This window comes from Bos javanicus, chromosome 27 (genome assembly GCF_032452875.1).
Source record: "Bos javanicus breed banteng chromosome 27, ARS-OSU_banteng_1.0, whole genome shotgun sequence".
In the NCBI taxonomy this organism is placed as follows: domain Eukaryota; kingdom Metazoa; phylum Chordata; class Mammalia; order Artiodactyla; family Bovidae; genus Bos; species Bos javanicus.
Genome location: NC_083894.1, coordinates 14,928,992 through 14,956,246, shown reverse-complemented (window position 1 = coordinate 14,956,246; position 27,255 = coordinate 14,928,992). Strand labels below are relative to the sequence as shown.

The 27,255-nt window shown below is 45.6% G+C and overlaps 2 protein-coding genes across 4 annotated transcripts in view; one reads left to right on the top strand and one right to left on the bottom strand.

Moving 5' to 3' along the window:
• Positions 1-1,477: 1,477 nt before the first annotated feature.
• On the bottom strand, positions 1,478-5,533 carry LOC133239765 (uncharacterized). Its single transcript, XM_061404028.1, has 3 exons — positions 5,407-5,533; positions 4,317-4,763; positions 1,478-2,296 (listed from the first exon to the last, which is right to left on the bottom strand). The coding sequence occupies exons 1-3, from the start codon at positions 5,531-5,533 to the stop codon at positions 2,166-2,168; spliced, it is 705 nt and encodes a 234-aa protein (XP_061260012.1). The 3' UTR covers positions 1,478-2,165.
• Positions 4,875-27,255, top strand: part of IRF2 (interferon regulatory factor 2) — an 83,639-nt gene continuing 61,258 nt past the window's right edge. The window contains exon 1 of one of the 3 annotated variants that reach the window (XM_061404153.1): positions 4,875-5,074. The gene's annotated coding sequence lies outside the window, so the exon portion shown is untranslated. Of the gene's footprint in view, positions 5,075-5,404; positions 5,498-27,255 lie in introns of those variants that run through there. The other 2 variants (XM_061404156.1, XM_061404155.1) reach the window with 2 other exon arrangements.

Sequence of the window (27,255 nt, the reverse complement as noted above, 5' to 3'; positions counted from 1 at the left end):
ATCATCAAGGCTCACATGCTGGCGAGAGAGGAGCGAGGAGCGTACAAAGTGGTGGAAGCTGTAACAGATGATTCTTCAAAAACTCAGATTCAGTGAATTTTGTGGTTTGCTGAATTTATGTTACAAACTGGAAATTTATTTCTTGTTTGAAATAATTGCTTTTTATTATTTTTTTTCTGGTTCCTTGGGATCTGATATCTTTCTCTTTTTTTAATATTAAAAAAAATTTTTAAGATTTTTTTTTAATGTGGGCCATTTTTAAAGTCCTTATTGAATTTGTTACAATATTGCCTCTTTTTTATGTTTTGTTTTTTTTGGCCCTGTGAGGCATGTGGTATTTTAGTCCCTTGACCAGGGATTGAACCCACGCTCCCTGCATTGGGAGGCAAAGTTTTAACCACTGGACCACCAGGGAAGTCTCTGAAATAGTTTTTTTTTTTTTTGAAATAGTTTTAATTCTTGAAACTATTACAGAAATTGTTTCTAATCCCTTCTGACTTTAAAAGCACTACTTTGCAGTTTATCACCTTAGAGACATAATGAATATTTCAAAGCCATTTGGGATAAGACAGAGAAATGGTAGAAAAAAAATTATGAAGTTTTTGAAGCTGAAAGCTTTGCTTTTGGACAACAGAAACTCATCTCTATCTCTCTCCCTGTACCAGCCCACCCCCCCACCACACACACACACATCCTGGCACATTTAAAGAGTATTTCTTCCCTTATTTCACCAGAGGAACAGGACAAAATTAATATTTATTACTAAGGATTGGGCAATATATTACTCAATTGAAATTCATGATTTTCAGAGAATAATTGCAACAAATTTCAGAGTTTCTAGTAAAATGGAAAAAAACCCACTACGTGAGGTAATACAGTAGTCAAGAACTTTTCCAATTTAATGCCTATGATCCTTGAACTTAGATGGCTTTTTCAACATCTTTGCAGTTCTACTGTTTCAACTAAAATCTACCATGGCTGTATTGTTTATTCAACATGGAATTCACAATGATATTCTTTGCAGTGCAGAACTATAATCTATGGCTTTGTATTGGGCAACTGCTCTGGCAAGTGCAGAACACTCATTTTCCATGAGTTTATAACCTCTGCTGAATTCTATCAGCATGCAAAAGAGTCTTGGGGGCCAGGACAAAAGTGGTACTAGGGATACTGTGGGAAAAATTAGGGGATCAACTGACAGAGTTATGGGGGGGGGTGCTGATTTAATCACAGCTCTAAGTACTTAGCCCTCTAGTTAGCATGCCATCATAGCCTATAGTTGTAACTTTAACGTCCAGTTCTAAAGACTGTGATAATAGCTGGAGGTGATGTCCGGGCCATTACTAGGATGATACAATGGAAATTAACATTCCAATTTACTAGACTGTAACAAAACTTATTGGATGGCAGAGATTTTAATTTGTTATGTTCACAAGAAGAGTTCTTGGGCACTCAATAAATGTTCGTTACTTAAATGATTTTACCAAATTAGTCTCATTTATTAGAACAAATAAATTAACCTATTTGAGAAAGGTTAACCTTGACTGTATCTTTAAGTTTCATTCATGGAAAGATCGATTGCTGTATGGACAAGTCATCATTGTCCTTTCTCGACTCCCTTGAAATGAGTACTGATGCATCCAGACAGATGATCTTCAGTTCAGTTCAGTTCAGTCGCTCAGTCGTGTCCAACTCTTTGCGACCCCATGGATCGCAGCACGCCAGGCCTCCCTGTCCATCACCAACTCCCGGAGTTCACTGAGACTCACGTCCATCGAGTCAGTGATGCCATCCAGCCATCTCATCCTCTGGCGTCCCCTTCTCCCCCTGCCCCCAATCCCTCCCAGCATCAGAGTCTTTTCCAATGAGTCAACTCTTCGCATGAGGTGGCCAAAGTACTGGAGTTTCAGCTTTAGCATCATTCCTTCCAAAGAAATCCCAGGGCTGATCTTCAGAATGGACTGGTTGGATCTCCTTGCAGTCCAAGGGACTCTCAAGAGTCTTTCCAACACCACAGTTCAAAGCATCAATTCTTCGGCGCTCAGCTTTCTTCACAGTCCAACTCTCACACCCATACATGACCACGGGAAAAACCATAGCCTTGACTAGACGGACCTTTGTTGGCAAAGTAATGTCTCTGCTCTTCAATATGCTATGTAGGTTGGTCATAACTTTTCTTCCAAGGAGTAAGCATCTTTTAATTTCATGGGCCTGGAAATTAGAAATGCTACCCATGTCCCAGGAAGTTCCATGAACTCAGGAAAGATGGGAGTTGGTGATGCTTCCCCGTTTCCTGCTGGTTAATGAAGTAACAAATACAAGTTGGTTGGGGAGAGTGTTATGAGTTTAGCTGGGACATAAATAATTTGTTGTACCCAAGGAACATCTAGAAGGTAAATGTACCCAGAGCTCAGAAGGTATGGATTTTGGAGTTATCACCAAATAGTGATATCTAAAGCTTTGGGTGTAGGTGAGAGCACTCCAAGAAAAAGCATGTAGAATGAGAACAGGAGGGGCGAGGTTAGACTGTCTCAGCACACCATAATTTAGGGGGCTGGCAGCAGAGGAGGAACCAGCAAAGCAATATAACAGGACAGAAGGATGTCACATAGGCATCAGGCCGTATTATGGCGATTATTAAATGATGCAGAGATGCTGAACAAAAATGTTCTTTACAAAAATTACTAAAAGGACATACATGAAAATATCTTCAGGTCTATTCCTTATTGGTAAAATTGCAGGTGTCATAGTCTTCCTTCAACTTTTCTGTATTCTACACAACAAATATCAATTACATTTCTATTAAAAATACTCTGATAAAGTCTACAATATTTTCTGAGAACCAAGGGCAAACGACTATTAGTTCCTAAGTAGCTGAGAGCCTCTGTGCTGGGCACTACACAGAGGATAAAATGCCGAACAAGAGGATGGCTCTGTTGTTTTACAAAAAGGAATGGAAGCTGGTTTGACAAGGGAGTGGTGTGGGGCACAGTAGCAGGAGATGAGGCTGGAAAAGAGGTCTAATGTCAGATTATAACGGGCTTTTTATGTCTTGAAAATAATATGGACTTTATTCTGAGGGCCGTGGAGAAATTTTTGAGGGGCGGGGTTAGGACTGGAATTGTGCTTCACCTGAAGTTGATTTTCTGCTTAACCTGGATGTTAACCCAGATGAGTTCGAGTTCGAGCCAGAAGCCTAGTCCCCAGGCCACTGCCATAACTCAGTGAAGCTATGCAGAGGGGTGGTAGAGGGGGTGGGGTCAGAGATATTTGGGATCAGTATCAACAGGTCCATATGATGGGTGGTGTGTTGGGAGGAAGGAAAACATTAAGGACCACGGGGTTTCTTACTTGGGGTCCACAGGGTGGGTAAAGACTGACAAAAATTCTGCAGAGTTTGTATATAGTTACTCTAATCATCTATCACAGTCATTGCTTTATGAAATAAGAAAGTGAGTGACTGTAGCAAATAGTATTCTATCAGAGGGGATAAAAAGTAACAGAATATGGCAGATCTATTTCTGGGACCACAGCCACAAAGCAGAATCCTAAACCCGCCCCTCTCCTCACCACACGTGCATACGTAGATACTTTTACCCGTCTGTAAAGCTCAATACTTCTGTGAAAGAGGACTGCTGGAGCTATGTTTTTAGGTTAAGTGTTTACACATATGTAGCTATGGCCTCCTAGGAACGGACTTCCTGTGTGAGGGGAGAGAGATTTGGGAGAAGGCCAATGAAAAGGCATGTGGGGGAAGGAACAGGTATAACGAGGTCAGAATCTCTATTTTACAGCAAGGGACCCCAAAGTGACAGGTCCCAAATGAACTGTGTTAGTCTGAGCTAACACCCTTTGAAGGGAACTGGTGCAGCACTCTTGCATTCTCTAAATCATCCCCATTTCAGGGCATTGAGGACTGAGGCCTTAGATTAAGCAACTTGACTGGGGAATGCCAGGTAGTAAGTTAAAGAGGCCAAATCGGAACCTGGCTGGAAGTACTCCAGTATAAACTTGTCTCCTGGTCCAGCCACAGTGAGACATCTTTCAGGAAAATCCGCTCTTACCCTTGCCCATCTTAGCTGCAGGCAGGGAACTTCTAGGGGAGGGCCTTCCTTATCGCCCCCAGACAGGGTCCCAGACGACAGCAGCCCCTCAAATGGTTACACCCTCAGCTACTGATAAGGGTTTAAATAAGGTTAAGGACGCGTCGCTTGGCCCAGGTAGTGCACTAGTATCTAAGTAATGCTGTCTTGTCAGTTCATTGCTCTTTGTGTTCCTTGGAAGTGGGCAGTGTTACAAAGTGAAGTTTTACTCACTCGGAAAACAGGCTGTAAACACCTGCCCCACCGACGGGATGGCAAGAGCGTTGCTTCCACGAGCCGCCAGCCTCCTCCCTCCTTTCCGACCTTCGGGTCGCCCTTTAGGATGGGGAGTCGGTAGGGTACCTGCTTTCCCCGCCTGCCGCCAACCAGCTGACGCCTGGAGCCCAAGCTGGCGCCCCCGGAGCCCCCCGCCCCCGGACCCCCCGGCTCGAGTGGTTTGAACGCCCGGGTGCGCGGGCAGCACACTCACGAGCAGCCGCTTGTTGCTCCCGCGGCCGCGACGTGGGGAAGTGAAAATGAAATTGACTTTTCTGAGAAATGATGAAAGCGGCGCTGCCCGCCAATGAACGGCGGCGGCGGCGAACTTCCGCACCTCCTGGCCGGGCGGCTCGCGGCCTCCCCCCGCCTGCACCTCCCGGTTGCACAAGCTTGAAACAAACACTGGGGAGGAAGGGCGGAGGGAGGAGGGCGGAGCGGGGTGGGGGGGGGGCGGGGGGAGCGCGGAGGGCGGGCGGGAGCGAGCCAGGCTCCGGGAGGGCGGGGGGCGGGGGGATTTCCAGCCTCGGCGCTTCTCAGTTTCCTCTCCTTGTTTTGCTTTCGATCTGGACTGTTCTCAGGCAAGCCGGGGAGTAACTTTTAGTTTTGCTCCTGCGATTATTCAACTGACGGGCTTTCATTTCCATTTCACACACCTTAGCAACACTTAAGCCTTGCGGAATTGTATTGGTAGCGTGAAAAAAGCACACTGAGAGGTAACATTTTTTTCAAATAATAGTCGGGACTGTGCGTGTGTGTTTTTCTCGAGGGCATGTTTAGGACTGGAGGGGATGTGTGTATGTATGTGTGTGTGTGCGTGCGCGCGCGTCCTGATGGTTTGACACGATGTTTTGCAGACGGAAAATGCTGAGGTTCATAAATATTAATACTGATTTTTGGAGGAACAGTCGGCGCTGTTATGGATCATCTGGTTTTAGGGGAAGCAGGTTCGGTTGCTGCTGCTGCTGCTGCTGCTGCTGCTGCTGAGGCTGCAAGGAGGAGGAGGAGGAGGAGGAGGAGGAGGAGGTTGGTGGAGGTTTAATTTCACTTTTGGATTTGCAGATGCGGAGAGCTGGCTCCATGGACACAGACCTGCTCTGTGCGATCCTGCGCCCCAGGTGGTGTTTGTGGGGGAGCAGGTCCGCTGGAGTCGGGCCTCCTTTTAAAAACAACATGATCGCGTGCATGTGTGTGCGTGTGTGTGTGTGTGTGTGTGTTTACAGATGCCGGCGCCACCGGATCCGAAGGACGGGAGCGGGTCGTTCTCTTCGCCCGGCGGCGGCGCCTCTCTCCAGGCAGCCTGTGGCGTAAATAGGCAGGAACCCGCCGTTCGCCCGCAGCCTGCGCCCCGCGCCCGGGCCGGGAGAGGCGCCTCCCGCCGCGGCCGAAGGAAACTTGATGGGGCGCCGGGGGCGGTCCCCGGGGCTCGCCCACCCTCGGGGCTCGGGGAAGGGTCGCGGGCATCGGGTGCCAGCGGCCGGGGGCCGGGCGGGCGGGCGGGCTCCGATCGGGGCTGCGCGCGGGGCCTGGCCGGCGCGCCCGGCTTCCTGGGGGCTGGGCCGCTGCCGCCACCGCCCGGGAGGGACGCGGCGTCCTCCTTCCCGCCGGCCAGTGTCTGGCCTGGCCCTGGGGCTTTGTCGCTGCACTTGTCCCCGCGCGGGGCTGGAGGTGGTGGGGCTCGGGCGGCGAGTCCCGGGAGGGGTCAGCGGTCCGGGCCGCGGCCTAGCGCCGGGCGCCTCCGGGTCCCCGCGGGCGCCCCCCGGGCCGGCCTCGCGCGCTCGGCCTGACCCGCCTCGGCTACGGAGCGGGCAAGGTGGGGGCGGGGAGCCTCTGGGGACCGAGCGGCGCCCCGCTGGCAGGCCCGGGGCTGGGGGTGCCGGCGTCCCCTGGGGGTTCCGGGGCGCGGGCGGCGGCGGGGTGGGGACGCGAGTGCCCGCCCCGCGCCCTCCGACCCCGCTCGGGGCGCAGAGTGGCATTCGCCAGCCGGCCGAACGTGGTTGGTGCAAAGCCGTGGCCGCCACTTCCTTTCCGCCTCGCGGGCCGGGCTCGCCCACCAAGCGATGCCCGCCGCGGCCCATCGTGGCGCCCGGCCGCTCGCTGTGCCAGGGAGCCGGCTCTGAGAGGGCTCGGGCAGTCTTTTGCAAGTTGGAAGGGTTTCAGGACGCAGCTCACCTCCCCCCACCTCCCCCCCAGGACGCACCGGCATCTCAGTTTGGGCCCCAGGTGTGGCTGCGTGGGGCTGCGCCCTCACCCCCTTACCCCTTTAGAGGGGAAGAAGCGGAAAGGAGGCAGGCAGCCTGAGCCGGGCGCATAAACAGCCTTCCGGGCACCTGGCGAGGCGCCGAGGTCAGCCGGTGTCGGCGGGACCCCTGGTCATTGCTGTAAATGTGACCCTTGGCACTGGCAGTGGAGGTGGCCACGTACTGGCGGCGTGGTTTTCGGTCGTCTTTGCCACTAAAGGATAGTGTTTGGAACTTGGGGACATTTTCCCCGCTTCCTCCCTCTCCTGCCTCCTCCCTCCAGTGTGGGCAACGGTAATGCGCCCGGTCCTCTGTTCAGAAGAGTGCTGGCATCTTCCCTCTGCCACCGGCCTCCCCGTCGCTGTGACTCGGTCTGCTTTTGATGAATGGCGAGGGAGGGTGGAGGAGAGTTATATTTCCTGTTGTGGATTTTCAGGAATCACCAAAGTTGCTGTCAAGCCTGCATTCGTTTATGAGTTTTCAGACCGACTGCAGATAACATTGAGGACTCAGCAGCGTGCGCTTTGCTTTTTGGTGCTTAAGGGCAGGTACAGAGAAGGGCCTGGCGACAATCTGGAAGGGAAGGTAGATGGTCTTGACGTTAGGCAGATGCAAGCTCCTTGCCACGACCTGGAAGGTGACCCCATTCATGCACCCGCACTCAGGATTTTCTCTCCCCACCCCATCACTCCTTTTTCGGAGAGGGAAAGGACAAAATCCTGAAAAAACTTGTGTTTTCTAAGAAAACTTCAGTAGCTGGAATATTGAGGACTTCATTTGGTATTTTTTAATACCTTGAAAAATGTATTGATTGATGGGGCAAAGTCCAGAATTTCACTATAATTAGTGAATGGTTATAATTTATAACAGCCTGTTGTGTTAAGAAGTTAGATTTTGGCCTCCTGGATCCAAGTTCTTGTCTATTCTGATTTGTAACTGCTTCTTAATATTAAACATCTACATTTTTCATTCTCAATGAGTTGGGTTTTTTTTCTTTTGTCCTTCAAAAGTTAGAGATAATTCTGCACACTTCAGACTTACTTACCTGTTAAAGTGTCATGATAATCCAAAGTAAGGGTTTGTGGCTAAATTGGAGACCGATTATGGTGAACCGAAGTCCTGACAGCTCCATGAACCATGACCCAGTCTCTCTCTTCCTCTGCTTTCCCGTATCCTTTATTAGGCAAATATTCAGTATACCAAAGCTAGTTCAAGATGTTTGAACTTAGTAGTGGAAACTTGAAAACTTTGGGCATTTAACATTGGGGAGTTTGATCTGCATCAATTTTCTCATGTCTCCAAGGACACTGTTCTTTTATTCTTGGTGTCATGGCATATAAGCTTCGTTGTTTTTAGAGCACTTTGATGAAACTTTCCTTTTGATACTGAACAGACCAGTGAACTCTAAATGGGATATCTGGGACGTGGTTCTGTTACGTGCTTCATACCAGAAAAAGGCTTAATGCAGATAAGGGACTTCATTCATTTAATAAGTATTCATAGAACATTCACTATGCCCCCGACACTGTGCTGGGTTCTGGGGCTTTGACTGAGATCAGGAAAGGAGTTTCTTTACCTTTTGGGGAAATTGCATTCTAGTGGGTGAGCTGACAATGCCTAGCCAAAAAATAAATACAGTAATTACCTTTAGGGGTGAGTTCTATGAAAGGTGATATCAATATCTGATAGGGTTGCTTTTGGGAACAAATGAGATACTGTTTTGAAAGAAGGTTGCGTAAGTTACAGCAGTCTACAAATGCGTAAGGCATTCACCTTCAGAATTCTATCAGGTTCTCCTTAACTTCCCACTCCAGTATTCTTGCCTGGACAATCCCCTGGACAGAGGAACCTGGGGGGCTACAGTCCATAGAGTTGCAAAGAGTCGTATGGGACTGACCGACTAACCACGCGTGCATTCTTAACTTTAAAATCAGGGAATCATGACTGTGGATTAAACACTGACTTTCCTTTAGAGAATTTTCAGCAAGAAGTGATTTTACTTGTTCTGAGAGAATATAGAGAATGGTAAGGAATTAAATACAGAATAACTATTTTATATAGAGCATTAAAATCTTTAACAAGACATCTGATATTGTTAGTAAGTGTTTTTCTGTCAAAAGTTAGATGGTGTCCATGGAGACCAAATGATATAGAAATAAAAATGATTGGACCAGTGTATTTTCCCTCCTTATATCAAGAAAAATCCTTTCCAAGCTCATTGTGTTTTAGTGTGAATTTTCTTCCTCGTTGCTGAAGACTCTTCATTATCTGTTACAATGGATATGCTCTTAACTGATTTTACTTTTTGCTATAACATCTTTATTATTTTTGGCCATACCATGGGGCATGTGGGATCATAGTTTCCCAAGCAGGGATGGAAACCGAACCCCCTGCAGTGGAAGCTCAGAGTCCTAACCACTGCTCCACTAGGGGAGTCCCACTATGACATCCTTAAAGCGAGTCAGTTAACTTGCATTTATTGGATGCTTACTATGTACCTAACACTATCTATGTGAAAATGATATGTGACAGCGTATGTGAAAATAAATGTAATAGATAGTGTATGTTTATAATAGATATAAAATACTTAAAGGAGTATATATAAATAACATACATTGCTGGGAAATGTCCATTATTCTTAGCAATAAAGCCAGTTCTTCTTTTGGTCTGTGTGGGACACATGTTCCTTTGAGCACAGGGGTTGGAAGTTAGGGCCTCTGTCCCTGTTCACCCCATTCGTGCCCTACTTTTGGCCTGAGTGTGATCAATATTTGGCTATAATTTATGCCCAAGGCAGGGTCAAGCAGTGGCCCTCATAGTGGGGGTGGCTGGTGAGAAAGGGAGTGATGAGATTTGATTAAATCTTGATTTTTTTTTTTTTCCAGCAAAGAATGGTAACTTATCTATAGGATCCAGATTTAAACCCAAAGCCAATATTTTATATAAAATACCAAAGGCAATACACAGGCAGGAAATCAAGTCTGCAGGTACCTGAGGCTGGGTGGTGACCCCTCCAGAAGACCCATAGTCACCAGCAGTTTTTCCTCCAAAGATGCTTTTAAAATGATTTCCCATCTTAACAGCTCCATCTTTTGACAAACAGCCTCTGAAACAGATTGTGTTTAGTTAGGAAGACTTTATGGGCCTGTTTTTATTCCTCAGAGGCACACTGCAGTTAGAAATCATGGTTGCCCTGAGAACCAGCATCAGCAAATCTAGATGATCCAGTTCCAGCCCGAAGCAGAGAAACTCGATGTTGGAGGCAGCTTGGGCAGCCATTCCTTAGGTACACTGTTAGTCCTGTTGGACCTTCTGAGGTTCTGAAACCAGCTGCTATCTTCCTCTGCCCCCCATCAGTAACTTTTGAGTTCTGCTGGGGGTCCAGGGACCCCAGGATATGAACCATTGCAGTAACCGAGGGGATTATTTTGTTAAATGAATGCAAACGTTGGGTCCTTATTTCATTTGCTTATTAAATATCTGTTGACAGCCAACATGTCCAAGGCCCTGGATAGTGGAAGGTGCATGGACTCAAAGAGCCCAGAGGCCTGGTGTTGACTTTCAGCTCTTTTGTTAACTCTTCACTCACTTCTTCTTTCTGGACCTTAGTTTTCTCATCTGTAAAATGGGGTTCTATCATCTTTGGTTCTATCATCTTTGAGGGATGGGACTTATGTGTATCAGAATCATGGAGAGGAAGAGGCTTTTAGAAACCACCCAGACCTTCAGATTTGAGACTGAAGCCCTTTCCTCTCCTTGTCTCTCCCTTTTTGAGAATCCCTCCCCCCACCCCTGAGTAGCCCTCTGACATTGACCAGGGTGTCCTGGATCCCTATCCCTCAGGTATGTGGGCCAGAGCAAAGGCAGAGAACCAGTGAATCAAGGGTCTCTTCTCAGGGCCGAATCTCTTTTTTTTTTTCATTGGCTCCCAGGTCAGGCTATGCAGGACAGCAAGCAGATGGAACTTGTTAGCCACCTTTTAAGCAGCTCTTTGAATAGGTACTCTATGGTCCCTTCCCCATTGACTCTGCCCACATTGACCTTGCTTGTCATACAGAAATGGGATCTGTAGTACGGTTGTGATATTTTGAATTTTCTGCTCTGAACAAGCCCAGGAGGATTGTGTTTCATGAGTCTGTCTCTCTCTAGGAAGGTCACAGAGTCATGGGTTTGTTTGTTGTTTGTTTCTGTTTTGGCTTCTATTCCCCTTTATCGGTTTAGTATTCAGCTTTAATAAGTAGGAAAGAACACGAGTCAAGCAAAAAACAGCTCTGTGTGTCCCATGCCCTGTGCACACACCTTGTAGCCCCACACTTAAGAGACGAGAAGGCTGTGTTCTTTCTGGTGCTAAGCATTCTTATCTCGGGGGCAAGGCCAATTGAGTTCAACAAAATACCTTGCTTTAGAATTCTGCGTGATAAAAGCTGGTCCAGTTTTGATTAAGCATTTTTGAGAGTTAAGCAGTTTCTCTGTCAGTTTCATGAATAATTTCTTTTCCAGCATCCTTAGCAATCTGTTGCTGTCTGTAAGAGCATTTGATACACACCTAATGTGATCAAAGGAAAGACAGCTTCCCATTTCATCTATTCTTTTTGAGCTTGCAGATGTCAGGATTTTGTAGGAGCCAAAGAAATACCTTCTAAATAGAAGACGCGCTCCTGGCCCCATGAGCTTAGAATCCAGTGGACTTTCCCCTGACATGAGGTTGATGTTTTGAGTGAGGAGAAGCTACATACATGTTTCAAGTCATATCTAAGGTGTTACTTTTGAAGAGCTTTTCCTGTGCTCCTTACCCTAAAATGATTGAAGGTGATGAGAACAAGGACAGTGATGGACGAGAGCGTCCTGGCACCTGATTAGGGTGTCAGTGGGTGTGGGGGGTGGTAGAGTGTGAGTGGGGAACGTGACAGTCGAGGGAATGAGGTGATGAGAAAAGAGACGAAGGTGTGGAGTAGAATATTGCCTCTTGAATTGCTGAGTGAGAGAGACTGAAAAGGGGGTCAGACAGGTAGACTTTGTGTCTGCCACAAATGTCATTGAGACGTTTTGCAAGTAAAGAGTCAAGCTGGTAGTTAATTGATAGTAAATGCAGAACAAGTTGAAATGCTAGAGGACCCTCCACTTCTAACTTTGGAGATTGGCCTTTTTTTTTTCCCCCTGGGGGATCAAATTACTAGGTATGGCCAACTTTAGACAAGTAAACAGGAGGCTGTGAGTGGTCACCCTTTGGGCATGGTTGAAACCACGTCAGAGGTGGTATTGGAGCCAGAGAGGATGGAGGAATTGGTGGCCTGACCTGAGGCCTTAAGACTCAAACTCAGTTACCTTTAGAGGCAACCACAGCCACCTAGAAGAAGATACATGTTGATGAAATGGATCAGCAATACTGTCATAGCCCTTAAGCTGTCCCCTCCCCCATGCTCATCTTCCTTGCTGCTCTTTTATTTTTTCCAGGTTGTAGGAGGTAAGTAGGGAGTCCAGGAAAGAGAATCGGCACAGGGTTAAGACTGAGCTATGATACCATCGCTGGTACTGCGGGCACTGTAGTTTGGAAACTAAGCACTTGGTACTGTAGCTGGGGTATTGTACTTTGAAATAAACTTTATGGAATACAGTTAGGTGGTGTACACTTAATGTCTTAAAAATGTTGAACTCTCTGTTCCAGTAATCCCACTTCTAGGAACCTACAGATGTGAAGTAACCAGAAGCAGAACAAAGATTTATGTACAGGAATGTTTACTGTTCGCTTCTGTTGTAGTGAGAACTCGGAAACACCCTAAATCCCCAACAATAGGAGTACATTTAAATGAGTTACAGTGCACCAGGCCCTGAGTACAGATAGCTGATAAAATTCATGCTTTTGCATTTAATGATGGGAAGGTATTTGGGGTGTATGTTGAATGGAGAAAAAGAGGATTTTCAACTGTGACCTTAATTTTATTTTTAAAACGTGTGTGTATATACATCATTAAAAAAAAAATGGAAGGAAACATTTGGATGGTGTGCTTACGGATGTTTGGCTTTCTCCCCCAAATTTAATACAACAACACAATTACTCTTACAATACTCAAGACGACTGTGAAGTGTCCCCTCAAACCTCACCTCTGGTAAATGTGGATGAGGACAAGTAAATTGGATGTTGCTAAGGAGGGTGTTGTTCATGAGCTTGGCCATTCCCAGCCCCTCTCTGCCTTGATGTACAGAGCCAGGCTCTAGAATCAGAGCTTTCCCAGCCAGTGAGTGCCTAGATATGCCCTTGTCCTGATTCAGCTCTTACGGCTTCAAGATACCTAGATTGATGGTTCCTTTGGGAGGTTGGGACACATTGTTTTATCAGCAACTGTGGAGGGTCTGAGATGTTACCCGCTTCACAGATATGTCCTCTGTGTATATGACAGAAGCACCTGATGGGGGTAGGAGGCAAGAGTTCTTTCTTGATCTTTACAACCAGGTCAGCAGCCAGAGAGATGCTACGGTGTTGGCCTCCCATACCTAGATCTTGAAGTGATACCATTGAAAACAGATGGAACCTGGGTGTGGATTACCTTCCATAGACGACATCAGAATGACCATCCCTCTCCGCTGCCAATGGTCCGGGGTGGGGGGGAGGCGTGTGGGTAGAGAGAGAGATTGTGTGCATGCTCAGTCACTCAGTCATGTCTGACTCTTTGCGACCCCATGGATTGTAGCCCACCAGGCTTCCCTGTCCATGGGATTTCCCAGGCAAGGATAACTGGAGGGGGTTACCGTTTCCTATTCCACGGAAACTTCCTCTGCTCCTTTCCTCTTCTGAGTCAACGTCCTCACCTTTTGGAACGTAAGGCTCTTACCAACTACAGGTGTCCGTGAGGTCATGGCTTTGCCCCTTTTGAAATGTACATGCTTAGAGAGGTAGGGCCTCCTGAGACCCTGCAAACTTCACCCAGGAACCTAGTCAAGGCTGTAACCATTTGGCCCTCTTGAGAAGAAGATTAGAGAAGTTTGATTATCCTTCTGGAGCAGAGCAGTTAGTTTAGACAAATGGCTCCAGAGCCAATTCCTGTGGTAGGTGAAGAGTAAAACGTTTTGAGGGGAAGTGAATGCAACCTGCCCTGTCTTATATACACTGTCTTTATACCTTGTTGGTTCCTGTATCACAGGTGGCTTGGCTGTTTCACAGGAGCCCTGAAATCCTGGAGGTTTTATTTTCCCCACATAGCAAACTTTACACATCCCCATGGGATTCTCCATGGGGAGACTCTAAATGGGATTGAGACTCTGTGTGTCTCAGTCGGAGTGTGATTGAGACTTTCTGACTTTCCATAACTGAAGAAGCCTCCAAATCTGGAATTTGTGTCTGGAAAAAATTTTTAGAATAGTTTTGATTCCTTTATAGACATGGGAGAGGTTTTTCTGGATGTGTTATGAAACTGGGGTTGGGTGTAACCATTAGGAGTTTAGAGGCAGAATGCCAAAGCACAGCTGAGAAAAAAGAATATTGATTAGGACAACACTATCCAATACAAATAGAATGTGAGCCACATGTGTAATTTTTAATGTTCTAGTAGCCACATTAGAAAAGTAAAAAGAAGCACATGCTCAGACACTCAGTCATATCCGACTCTTTGGGACCCCATGAACTACAGCCCACCAGGCTTCTCTGGCCGTGGAATTTTCCCAGCAAGAATACTGGAGTGGGTTGTCATTTCCTCCTCCAGGGGATCGTCTCAATCCAAGGATTGAACCTGTGTCTCCTGCATCTTCTGCATTTTCAGGCAGGTTCTTTATCACTGATCCACCTGGGAAGCCCCAAAAGAAGCAGGTGAAGTTAATTTTAATGCTCTCTTATTTAGTCCAGTGTGTCCAGAATATTATCCTTTCAACATGTAATTAACATAAAACTATTAATGAGATCATTTGCTTACTTTTTTTTCATGCTGAATGCAAAATCCACTGTATCTTTTATACCTTCAGCACATCTTAATTCAGTCTGGTCACATTTCAAGCGTGCAGCGGGCAGCGGCCATATGGCTGGTGGCTACCATATTGGACGGTGTAGGACTAGGAAATGAAGCAAGTTGTGAAGAGAAATACAGGGAAACGTTGTAATACAGCGACTCAATCTAAAAGAACCAGGAAAAAAAAAAAGCAGAGTTAGAGTATTCATTTGGTTATAACTGCGTCTCCCTGTGGGTCCCCCGCCAACCCTACCCCCTCTCATCAGCTTAAAATAATAAGATGCTCTGAAACTCTTCAGAAGCAACACACTGTGGGTGCCATTCCTTTGGCCATAGTCCCAAACACCTTGAATATTTCCCACCCTTTTGAAAAGTGTCGATTCCCTGGATTTTCCCGTTTGCAACACCTCCCCGACCAGGTTTTCTGAGACCTGGGATCGTGTCGTATTTCCTTGCATTCCCCACCCGTGCTTGATATGCAGTAAGCACTGGGTAAATATTTGTTGATTTGATTTTCAGCCCGAGAGCGAAGGTTAGCTCCGAAGCCTGGATTCCAGCTCAAGATGGATGGGCCAGATCTCTCTTGTGTTACAAACCCAGTGGTGTATGTACGGAGCACGGAAACCCTGGGATTTGTCACTTTGCGTTAGCAGTTATCACTTTGTATTAAGGAGTTCAATATCCAGAAGGTGGAAAAAATGGTCTGGTTTTCTCCTTTGGACCAAGGCCTTTACAGAAATCTTATCACTCGATTCCTTTGACATTTATGTTCCAATGCTGATAGTAATACCTTCCGGTACATGTAAATAAGCTTTCGTTGCTGAGAAACCAGAGGTATACATTTGGGAGCTGCTACTTTCTTGGTGGGTTAGTTATTAATAATAACTTTTTTATTAACAAACTTTCAGCCCGTAACTTATAGGCAGGGAAGTTCTTTTGAAGTCAAGCCCTGGTATCTTAACAGTTGCTTTCATTTGTCCGCTCTAACTGTAATTGTTGGGGAGAAGCAACAGACATAGCCACAGAGCTCAGGCAATTTATTTTCCTGAAGCCTTACCTAAGAACTGCTTAGGTAGCTTTTCTCTGTGAGATTAAATACGACCTTCACTGAATCATGTTAGCAGGGCCAGCAGCTAGAAAAATAAAGACTAAACCAAACCTTCAGCAAAGAAATTCCCAGCTGCTCAGCGGGTCAGAACTTTCTTGATTGCTTTCTTCCAATGAAAACACTGTAGATTAGTTTTAAGTGAATTCTAGTAGGTTTGGGGATTTGCAACTGACAGAAGAACAGGAAAGTATAATCTCACTTTAAAATCATAATCCTGAAGGTAAATCTTGATTGACTCTTTGGGGGGATGTTGGGATTTTGTTCATATGGGAAAACTTCACTCGTGTGCACTGTTGAGCTGACTTGGAATGTCAAGGTCCTCAGGGATGAGGGGACAGAGAAATGAGATGAGAAGCTGGTGGCCCCAGGGGATGTTCTGGGTTCTTGGGGTGCTCTCGGTGGCCCTGAGGACCGACACGGATGGCACCCCTTTCTTCTCTCTGTTATAGAAGCGAAGTCCAAAGGTCCCAGGAGGGAATGTGGGTGAACTGCTATTTCCCCTTTGGGGTGTGGCTCTCCTGGTGATTCAGAAAGTCAGGGTGAGTTTAAAATATTATAGGAGAGGGTTTATGTATTTGCCTCTCTTACATGTGCTTTGAATGCATCGTCTTTTTTTTTTCTCTCAAAGTCAAGGTGCAATTCGGGTTGCAGTCTGGGCAATGGGGTCAGTCTGGACCCTGAAACGAAGGAATGGACAATTTTGATCATTCATCCAGTTGCCGTTTACTCTACAGATGTGTACTCAGTGCTGACTCCATGGGTGGGGAGAAGGTGTAGAAAGGTAGAGAAGTCTTCAGCTTGGAACTGAGTGAGCCAGGCAGATGGTGTGTGTTCCCTGCAGTGAGGAGCCTCGGTCTGGGCGGCCGAGACCTCAGGTTAAAGAACTGACTTGCGGTGTCTGCCCCTCCATGGACCACCCGGCACCATCTCAGGTTGTCCGGGACACCACAGTGTGGACGCAGCACGTTTTGGGGCCAGCTATGTATGTTTTATTTTCTAAGGGACAGATTCTCAGTAAAGCTTATCACAGGCGTAGAACAAGGTCTTGTTTCATCGTTCTGGCTGCTACTCTACCGTTTTCCCTCCCTGGCTTGGCACCTTGCTTCTCCCTCTGTCGTCTGGTGTCCTTTGCCATGAAGTGTCTGAGCCTTGATGATGGTTATCTCCGCTTTCTACTTCCCCTCCCCTCTGAGGGCAGACTGGAACTGGCCGTGCTGCTGCTGACACACAGCTTGGAATCCCTCCCTGGAGGTTTGTGCCAGGAGAACCTCGCTCCTCACATACCTCACATGGCTTGAGATGACATCCAATTTAATTTTGAAAATCCATCCTTTTTTGTGCATGTGTATATGTGGTCAGTAGATTACCTTTAGGTTACCTGGAAGTAAAGTATGACTATTGTCCATGACAGGGCTCATGGAAACAGTGACAGCAAGCAGTGAGTTCATGAATGCGTGTCTGGTCATTGTTGTTGTTTTTTTTTTTTATTACTATGGTAAAAGTTACATAACACAAAATTTCCTATTATAATCATCTTTAAGTATACAGTCCAAGGGCATAAAATTCATTTACAGTGTTTGCAACTATCAGCACTGTCCTTCCCCAGAACCATCATCTCAAACAGAAACTCTCTACCCATTAAATAAAAACCCACCTCCCTCTGCATGGACAGCCACCCTTCTCCTTGCCTCCTCTAGGTACTTAATATAGGTGGCATCAGACAATATTTGTCCTTTTGTGCCCGGCTTACGTCACTCAGCAGGATGTTTTTCATGTTCATCCAACATTGGAGCATGTGTTAGAATGTCCTTCCTTTTAAAGACTGAATAATATTCGCACACTTTGTTGATCCATACATCTCTCGATGGGCCCTCGGGGTTGTCATTACCACTGGCTATTGTTGAGTCGTGCTGGTGTGAACTCTGCTATAAGAAGTATCTGTTTGAGTCCCTGCTTTCAATTCTTACAGTCCAGTGGGTCATTCTAGGTTTAACTTTTTGAGTCCAGTCATTCTAGGTTTAACTTTTTGAGAAGTTTGAGAAGTTTGCCATATCACCTGTACCACTTTACATTCCCATCAGTAATGCCCAAGGGTTCCAGTTTCTCCATATCCTAGCCAGAATTTCTTCCCTGGAATTTTTTTGGTAATAGCCATCCTAACTGGTGTTTGATGGTCTCTGTGGTTTTGATTTGCATTTCCCTAATGGCTGGTGATGTTGAGGATTTTCCCACGTGCTTCTTGGCCATTTGTATATCCTCTTTAGAGAAATGTTTCTTCCAGTCCTTTGCCCGTTTTTGAACTGGTTGCTTTTTGTTGTTGTTGAGTTGTAGGATTAAGTCGTTATTTTATGGGTTCCAAAGTCTGGTCTGAAAACTCAAAAAGATATGGTCTGAAATACTAGTATGGTCTGAAAACACAGAAGATTCTCCCTTGTTACAGTATGTATATAACATGTAGTATAAAACCAGTGAAAAATTTTCAGAATTTGAAAAATGTTGAGATGTTGTAGAGCTGATAAAGCACCTATTGAAGAATTAAATTATACTGAATGAAGTATATCAGAGGGGACTCTGAAATGGGGAATCAACTAAGAGTACTTCACGTTTACAGCTGGAGAAATCAAGCAGCCTGCCCAGGGTCACGTGGCCAGATTAAGTCCTTAGTATATTTTGTTGAACTCAGTAGTAAAGAGTTAATTTTTTTCTGTTACATTTTGAATCCTAAAGTTCTGGTAAGAGAAACAACATAATGCTTGAATATGCTAGTGGATTAATTATATCAGCTACTCATATGGTCATCTCTGACTCATATAAGTACCTTCGATACTTGGGGCTCATAAAAAGACCCTAGGGTTCAGTACTTTTAAGGTATTTTGGATAAAACTGAGTAAAAGCAGCCTCAGAATAACATTCGGGGGCATGAGAATTTATACATAATACTCTCAACAGTGGTTTGATAACTACCATTTGAGCAGATGAAGCAAATAGTGCTGTTATAACAGGTCTGCTGGGAAAAATGAATGAAAGCATTTGTGTATTTATTGTGAATAATCGACAGAATGAGAAACCATGTATTTGTCCTTAATAAGAGCTATAGTAGATGACAAACTCGGTGAAATGTCACCTTTACAGTAGCAAATTTATTGTTGGTTTACTTTTGTGTTCTGCTCGAATTTTCTGCTTCACTCAATCCTTTTGAGAAGTTGGTCTTTATTGAATAATGTAGCCTGACAAGATCATATATGGATTATAACTCAGAGTGAATTGTAAATAATTGGGAAGCAGATAGATAGCTGCAAAAGTCTGTATTCCCTTTAGGCTTGGGGCCCAGACTTCTAAAAAAGTCTGTAAAACTAGCCTCAAGTAGCTAGGAAAACAAATATGATGTTGAAGTTAAGTTGAAGACTCCTTCCTGCAGACAAATATTTTAAATACAACTTCCAAAAGAGTTAATTCCTTCAACGGACGTTTCTGGACTGCTGGTGTAGAGATGCAAAATTGACAATTCCAGCTTCTCACGGAGCTTATCATTTAGTTAGAGAGACAGGCAGGGAAATAACCATCTGTAGGAGCAAAAAGAACAATGTGCTTAATGGAAGCACCACAGCAAAGGCTATGAGAAGGAATTGGCAGGGGCTCTATCTTTCACCAGGGCAATGAGCTTCACTATGCTTTCCACCAATTGTAGGAACAGGGCAGGTTCAGCCAGTTTCCTGTGGGGGCTCAGGGCATCTTTGGTTGAAAGAGCAGTAAGAACAAAACCATGAAGGGTTGGAAATTCCTTCCACTCTTGGTGGATGGAGAGTTCTCTTGTCTGATGGGAGCAGACGGGTCAAGGGAGTATCAGGGATCCTTCCTGGTAGGCACGAATACTTTCTTCAGTGCATGTGTTCCTGTATTTACTAGCAAAGAAAGGCTTTATTCTGAGTGTAGAGCAAGTTTTTGGGGAGAAGGGTTATTGGGGATTTGGAACATCTCCCCACCTCTTACATTTTAGATGATATAGGTGGTGACTCTTTAGCAGCTGGAAGTCAGTGCTGTGAGCCTTCCTTGCTTAAGATAGAAGAAGGTTTAAGAATGATGCATGCATTTCATTCATAGAGACACGGGCACTGCAGGAAGGACCAGACTCTGGTTTTGATAATAACCAGGCCTGTCTAGGAGATGTTTTTGTACGTTTCTAAGAGGAAGTGATGCAAAGGTACAAAAATATTTTTTGTATCTTCTTCTGTTTGTTTTGATTTGGCTTTTAGTGAGAGAGAAGTTATGATGACTAGGTTCACAGTACTTAAGTGAGGGGGCGATAGAGACTGCTGCTGTTAAAACAGACGAGAAACTCAAGCTGGAGAACCAAGATGACGGCCCAGGTGCCCCCAAGCCAGAACTTGGCACAGCAGAAGTGTTTAGGGTGAGGCGTCCCAGCGGATCCAAGAGTGACTGGATCTGGTTTCATCTCAGCAGCGGGACTTGCCGTTGGCATCGTATCCGCCGTGCGCTTGGCCGTGTTATCCGAGTGACGCAATGGAAGAGCCTGGAAGGGCTGGCTCATGGAACCTTAGGGGCAAGCCTCAGTTTGGAGGAAGCCTGGAGGAAGCCGTGGGTATGGGTGCACCCGGTGGGACTTCTTCCCATCTGCACGCGACCCCCGTCCCTCCCCACCAGCATAACCAGGTGACAGGACAGAGGCCGTAACTGGTTAACGGCCGCAGTGATAGTATTTATTGGATATGTGCTGGGCTCTTTGCTTACGTTTAAAGGTCTTATTCAAAGGCCCAAGATACTTCTGTGTTGTATTTCAATAGATCACGCTCCAGGTTTATTATCAACAACTGCCGTGTTGAGCTGATTATAAATTTGGGAGGACCATCGTGGGAGGGCTCAGCAGAACGACTTGCGTATGCCTGGCACTCAAGAAACGTTGGATGAATAAACTCGGAATGATTGACCTAGTTCTCCCATTTGTCATTTCCTGTCCAGACAGACTCCTCTGTGGGACCTCAGAGCCAACGGGTGTTTTCTAATGAGGAGCGAGGCCCCGACAGCAGGTGGGAGACACCTCAGCCACGTGTGCATGTGCCCTGGGGTGTGTGAGGGTGTCTCCCCTCATCAGACAGCAGGGACCCTTGTTAAGGTGCAAGGACAAAGGTCTCTCTGTTAGCCAGCCAGCCTCAGGGAGCCTTCCGGCTGTTTCTCTCCCACATCCGCCCATTTTTCCTGGGGCATAGCTTCTCCGAATTACTAATGGTTCAAACATGCCATCATGCCGCTTCCGCCCTTTCCTTTGTTGCTGTGCAGGAAGTTTTTTCCTTCCTTTCCGCCTGAGGCCTGAGATCCCCTACCTTTCCAAGCCCACTTCAGATGCCCCCTCTTCTTTGAAGCCCTCTCTTCTGGGCTTTGACGTAATCTAGTAAAACTCCCACAAAATGCCTTCTGAAAAGCTCAGGGTCCTATGATTGTCAGGTTGATGAAATGACCAGGGTAAGTCCAGTGCAGAGAAGAAACCAAGAACCAGTCGTGTTGATGAGTTCAAGCCGGGAGGGGTGTATTATAACTTCAGGCTCATCCTGGGAAGCTTTGGCATCTTTGATTTGTTTCTCTAGGATGCCTAGTTTTGGAGCTGGTTGTTTTTCTGTTCCTGCCTCTGTCCTTATAATGTAACCTTTTTGAGGACAAAGATCGTGTCCTGATTGGCTTTGTATTCCCCACAGAGCTGTTCACAAGATTCTATGTTGTGAATGAAATGTTAAATAACTGTAATTCAGAAGTTTGCTAACATACTTAACTTGGTTCACCTGCAAAAAATGTCATGAAAATAGTACAATTTTTCTTTATTGGGGTTGCATGCTTTAGCAATCTTCCCCCACCCCCAACCACTTATCTGTTACTTGTTCATATTGTAGTTCCATCATCACAACGTGTATTTCATGTCATCTGCTTTCTCCTCCCCATCCCCAGCCCCAGTGGGTTTTCCAGGAGGGGTTCATCCACTGTCTTATCAATCTGTAATTACTACATGATGATTCATGTGCCAAGGACCATACCTGATCTTTAGGGAAGATGAGTAACAGACAGTTCCTGCTCGCAAAGACTTCACCCAGAGCTGTGCCTGTTTTCAAGTACATAAGCTGTGAATTTCAGTGGAGTTTAGATGGTAGGAGGGATGAGTCAGGTAAGAAGTCAGAAAGGTGGGATGGGGCTGAGTTCCTGTGAGTCCAGATTTTATTCACTGGTCATTGTGGAGCCACTGCAGTTTCGAGCCAGGTGATCAGACGTTTGGGAAGAGGCATCTGGCCAGCACTGTGCAACGTGCAGAGGGTGCTCACATTCCAAAACACGGACCCTGGGGACCCTCCTGCTCCTTGGGAGGAATTCTGGGGTGTCCACTCTGCTATCAGGTGGGGTGCTGGCTCTGCTCTTTGGGATTTCTTGGGGGATGTTTTAGGGGAGACCAAGGCACTCATCTCATACTTTTCCTCCTAATAGAAGCTGCTCTTTATTTGTTTCTTCCTCATAGCAGCTCTGCCGAGTTGCTATTAAGATCTCTGTTTACAGATGAAGAAACTAAGATTTGGACAGGTGACAGGGTGTAAGTGGTGAGATTCCCATCAGGCGTGCTTGACACCAGACCTGTGCTGTCTTCCAGCACCTTCTGCTGAAGCCAGGGAGGGGAGGGAAGCCAGTGTGGTCCTGAGAAGGGCTGGTGGAGAGGGGGACATGGTGACAATACAGTGGATGCCAAATCCAATTTCCAGGTACTGTTTGGGACTTGGTTAGTGGCAGTAAGTAGCTTTGAAAAATATTTGAAGACATTTCTGCAGCTTGTAAAGGAAAGATGTGTTCTTGAGTCAGGTCTTAATGTATTTGGGGGCGGTTAGCAGTGCTGGCTCTCATTTCCAGTTGGAATTCATCAGTGATTTTTTTAAAAAATGCACTTAGATTTTCATAATTTAGATATATCTGGAAAGTAATCTGTGCAACTTCACACAGTTTCTCATTTTTTTTTACAAGAAAGAATATTACATTAGTATATGTAACAGATTTAGATCATTGTAGTGTGGTGGTTTCTTTTTAATGTTTTAGAAACATTGAAACATCCATGAATAGAATCATTATAGTTAGGTTATAGTTTGTCTGTTGGATCTCAACCGGATTTGAGCAAAAAGAGCTGAATTGAATGGCTCTGTAATGTTATACAATAAAAGTGTGGTGGTTTAGTTGCTAAATCGTGTCGGACTCTGTGACCCCATGGATTGTTGCCCAACAGGCTCCTCTGTCCATGGGATTCTCCAGGCAAGAATACTGTAGAGGGTTGCCATCCCCTCCTCCAGGGGATCTTTCCAACCCAGGGATTGAACCTGGGTCTCTTGCACTGCAGGCAGATTCTTTACTGACTGAGCACCAGGGAAGCCCCAATAATAAGTATAATAATTATAATAAAAGAGAGAAGAAGAAGGGGAAGGAGAAGGAAGAAGGGGAAGAGGAGGAGGAGTAAAATAAGAAGCATCAGTAATAACCTTTATTGAGAGTTTACTGGCTGAAGGGACAAGCTCAAAGGAAATCCCCGAAGGAAAAGCCACAGCAAGAAGGAAGCTGTCAGAGACCCTGTGGATGTGGAATGAGGGGAAAAGATAGTGCCCTTCAATCCCAGCCTTTTTCGGAGCAAATTATTTTCAGGCAAGTGTCTTTGGAGAAGCATCAGTTTTCACCATCAGTTCAGTTCAGTCGCTCAGTCGTGCCTGACTCTTTGCAACCCCCTGGACTGCAGCATACCAGGCTTCTCTGTCCATCACCAACTCCGGAAGCTTACTCAAACTCGTGTCAACATCATCCGCCAGTAAATGGATTTGAAATCAGATGGCAGCAAACAATTTTGTCATTTTAAGCAAATAGGTTTTCTTGGAAGGTTCCAGTATTCTGAATTGCTCTTCCTCGACTTTTCTAACTGAAGTAATGAAAGCATCTCCATCCCCCTTTTCCACGTCCCTTTGTTTGTGTTCCTAGTGGGACAAAACACCCAGCATCCGTAGGTCACAGAGAATCCTATGGCGGTGGCAGGTAGGCAGTGACTTGGGTGATGTAAAGAGCTTGGAGAATTTAGGTCCTGCTCATTTCCTGCCGTGTTCTTCCTTCCCAAGCTACTGTGTGTATCTCAACGATCCACTCTGGTCCAGAGTTTTCTCACATGCACCATCTTGTTTAACTTCTCCTGTGTTTTCCTGGGGTATTTGAGGACAGAGACATCTTTTCCGGGCTTTTGGACTGCTGGCTTAACTGGATGGCTCCAGAGACACCCACCTATTCATGCGAAGAGGGACAGTCTGAAATGGACTCCCTGCTTAACTCCCAAAAGGAGAAGTCACGGCTTTCAGGCTTTGCCTTACTGCAGAAGCAGTGCTCAGAGGACATGCTGATTAAGGGAAAAATAGGGCCGCTTCTTTTCCCATTTTCCATATGGAAAGAAGGTTTGAACATGCAGTACGAGCCTGAGTCCATATGCTTTGAAATCTGTCCGTGGTTCTTGCTTTGCTGAATTGCAGAATCTGATGCCGCCTAGGTACACGGGTCTGGGGCCAAACACACAGAGTGGTCACAGCACGACTTTAGATCTATGAAGTCTTTTTTAAAAGTCAGTCTGCCCTTCTAGGTCCTTACTGCCTTCTGGGAATTCTTCTAGAAGATACTTTTTTAAAACGTGATGGATTTTTTTTTTTTAATGCTCTTAGGTTTCTATAATTTAGATATACCTGGAAAGTAATTTATCTGTGCAACTTCACACAGCTTTTTCTCAATTTTTTTAAGAAGAAAGAATATTGCATTTGTTTATGTAACAGATTTAGATCATTCCTTGTGTGTTTTGTTTTTGTTTTGTTTTTGACGTTTTAGAAAACACGTTTCACACATGGTTAAATTGCCTTGAAAACACTTGGCTGGGTCATGGCTGGGTCAAAGGATATCTTTTAAAATGTCTGATACCATGGTCAAGCTAACTGTCTGGAAAATTTGTATCTGTTTGTACTCCAACCTATAGCACATGAGAGATGTAAAGCACAATTCTCGGTATTTTACAGGGTTCCTTCACTAATCCTTGCAAAGGCCTGTGGGAACAGATAGGGTTGCTAACCTGCCCAAGGTCACACAGCTAATAAGCAATAGAGATGGGCTTTCAGACCAGGCTTGAGTTCACCTCGTGGGCTTTTCTACTGTTACTCGTGTGGCAGCTCTTGTGAGAAAATTAGCCAAGGGATGCTCTGATGATACACTCCTTCCTTCTACGAGTCCCTGGATGTGATGTGAGCTCTTCTTTTTTGCCCAAAGTTTTTTAAAAATTTAAATTTATTTTTAATTGGAGGATAATTGCTTTACAATATTGTGTTGGTTTCTGCCATATAGCAACATGAATCAGCCATAGGTACATGGATGTCCCCTTCCTCTTGAACCTCCAGGGAGCTCTTTTTTAAACATCATTCTTGCTGCATTAGATAAGAGAGTTGCAAAACGGTTTTCCTGAGGGGAAACCTTTGGTCTTTACATTCTTTCCCAAAGGGTACCCTTCAGAAAATGTTCTCCGAGAAAGGTCTTTGGGGATCCATCCCCTTTCCTCAGCTGTTCCTTGCTCCGTGTTCGGCTGGCTGTAGGCAAAGACAGGCAAGAGACAGTGTTAGAATCTTACCCCCCTATACACCCTTCTTCCTGCTGTCTCGTTCCTCGTGGAGGTGTTGGGAGGACCCACGCCCTGCCCATCAGGGTTGCCTGTTTGCAGTGGCCTCTGGGGGTTGCTAGCATCTCCTAGGGGACATTGTCAAACAGAGGTATGAAGGTTTTGCAGTTTTGTTTGGGGACTTCAGCTTTTAAACCCTTGGCTACCAGACCTGGTGAGACCAGTCATACACACACCAGTGCAGCCCTGGGGTCATATAAGGTCAAAAGATTTGTTCCTCTTTTAGGAAAAGCCCCAGACAGCTCACTGTCTTCCTGTTCCATCCTTGTTTGTGGGCGATTTGTATTCTTAGTTGCTCCTCCCTCAGAACAGGAGACCCAACAAAACAAAGTAAGGAAATGCTACCACTATTCGGCTCTGTTTTCTTTCTGGGTCTGTAGGCCTGCGGGACTTAAATGCTTGTGTTCCTGAAATGTTCCTGACACAAAGGCAACTGTCAGAACTAGCATGGTGTCCATGAAAAGCTCGGGAAACACCTGTTTTTCTAGCATATATGTTTGAGGGCACGTGTAGACGAATCCTGTTCATGCAAGTCTGAAGCCTGTCTCGGATGCTGGAATCTCATGGTAGTGGAGCTCAGGGATGGAGGATCGGCTTTGCCAGGGACTAAGCCAGACTTCATTTTTTGGGGCTCCAAAATCACTGCAAATGGTGATTGCAGCCATGAAATTAAAAGACGCTTACTCCTTTGAAGGAAAGTTATGACCAACCTAGAAAGCATATTCAGAAGCAGAGATATTACTTTGCCAGCAAAGGTCCGTCTAGTCAAAGCTATGGTTTTTCCAGTAGTCATGTATGGATGTGAGAGTTGGACTGTGAAGAAAGCTGAGTGCTGAAGAATTGATGCTTTTGAACTGTGGTGTTGGAGAAGACTCTTGAGAGTCCCTTGGACTGCAAGGAGATCCAACCAGTCCATTCTAAAGGAGATTAGCCCTGGGTGTTCTTTGGAAGGAATGATGTTAAAGCTGAAACTCCAATACTTTGGCCACCTCATGCAAAGAGTTGTCTCATTGGAAAAGACTCTGATGCTGGGAGGGATTGGGGGCAGGAGGAGAAGGGGATGACAGAGGATGAGATGGCTGGATGGCATCATCGACTCGATGGACGTTGAGTTTGAGTGAACTCTGGGAGTTGGTGATGGACAGGAAGGCCTGGCATGCTTCGATTCATGGGGTCTCAAAGAGTCGGACACGACTGAGTGACTGAACTGAATAGATTAATATTATCATATTATTTTATGTGAGACTCTGACATGATTTTCCTCAAAGCAGCATAAATAATTATTAAATATATACTTTTTCTCAATCAGCTATATGTTAGGAACTGGCACTAAAGGAAATTAGAACTATATGCATATATTCATATTTTGTTGAGACCATTTACAGCCTCTCTTCTCATAGCTGCAGCAGACTCTCTCTTCAGACACAACTGAGCAACTGAACTGAATTGAACTGAAGCCACAGCTTCCTTCTCTGAAAATGGGAACAGTGATAATAGTGTTACCTACCTCACAGGGTTATTGTGAGGGTTGAGGGAGGTAATGTATGAAGAGCATAGAGTTTAATACTAGGTGCACATCATAGCTACTGCCCCCATCATTCTACCACCATCTTTACCTGCTGAGGAATCAGGAGAGCATTTTTTTGGGAGGCAAGTTTGCGTTTTTTTTGTTTTAAAAGATATATGTATATTTTGGCAGGGGGGGGTGGGATTTGGAGCATTTTTAAAGTCTTTATTGAATTTGTTACAACGTTGCTTCTGTTTTTTGTTTTGGTTTTTTTTGGCCATGAGGCATGTGGGATCTTAGCCCCACCCTCCCCATCAGGGATTGAACTCATGCCCCTGCTTTGGAAGGGAATGTCCCAAGCATTGGACCACCAGAGGAGTCGCAAGT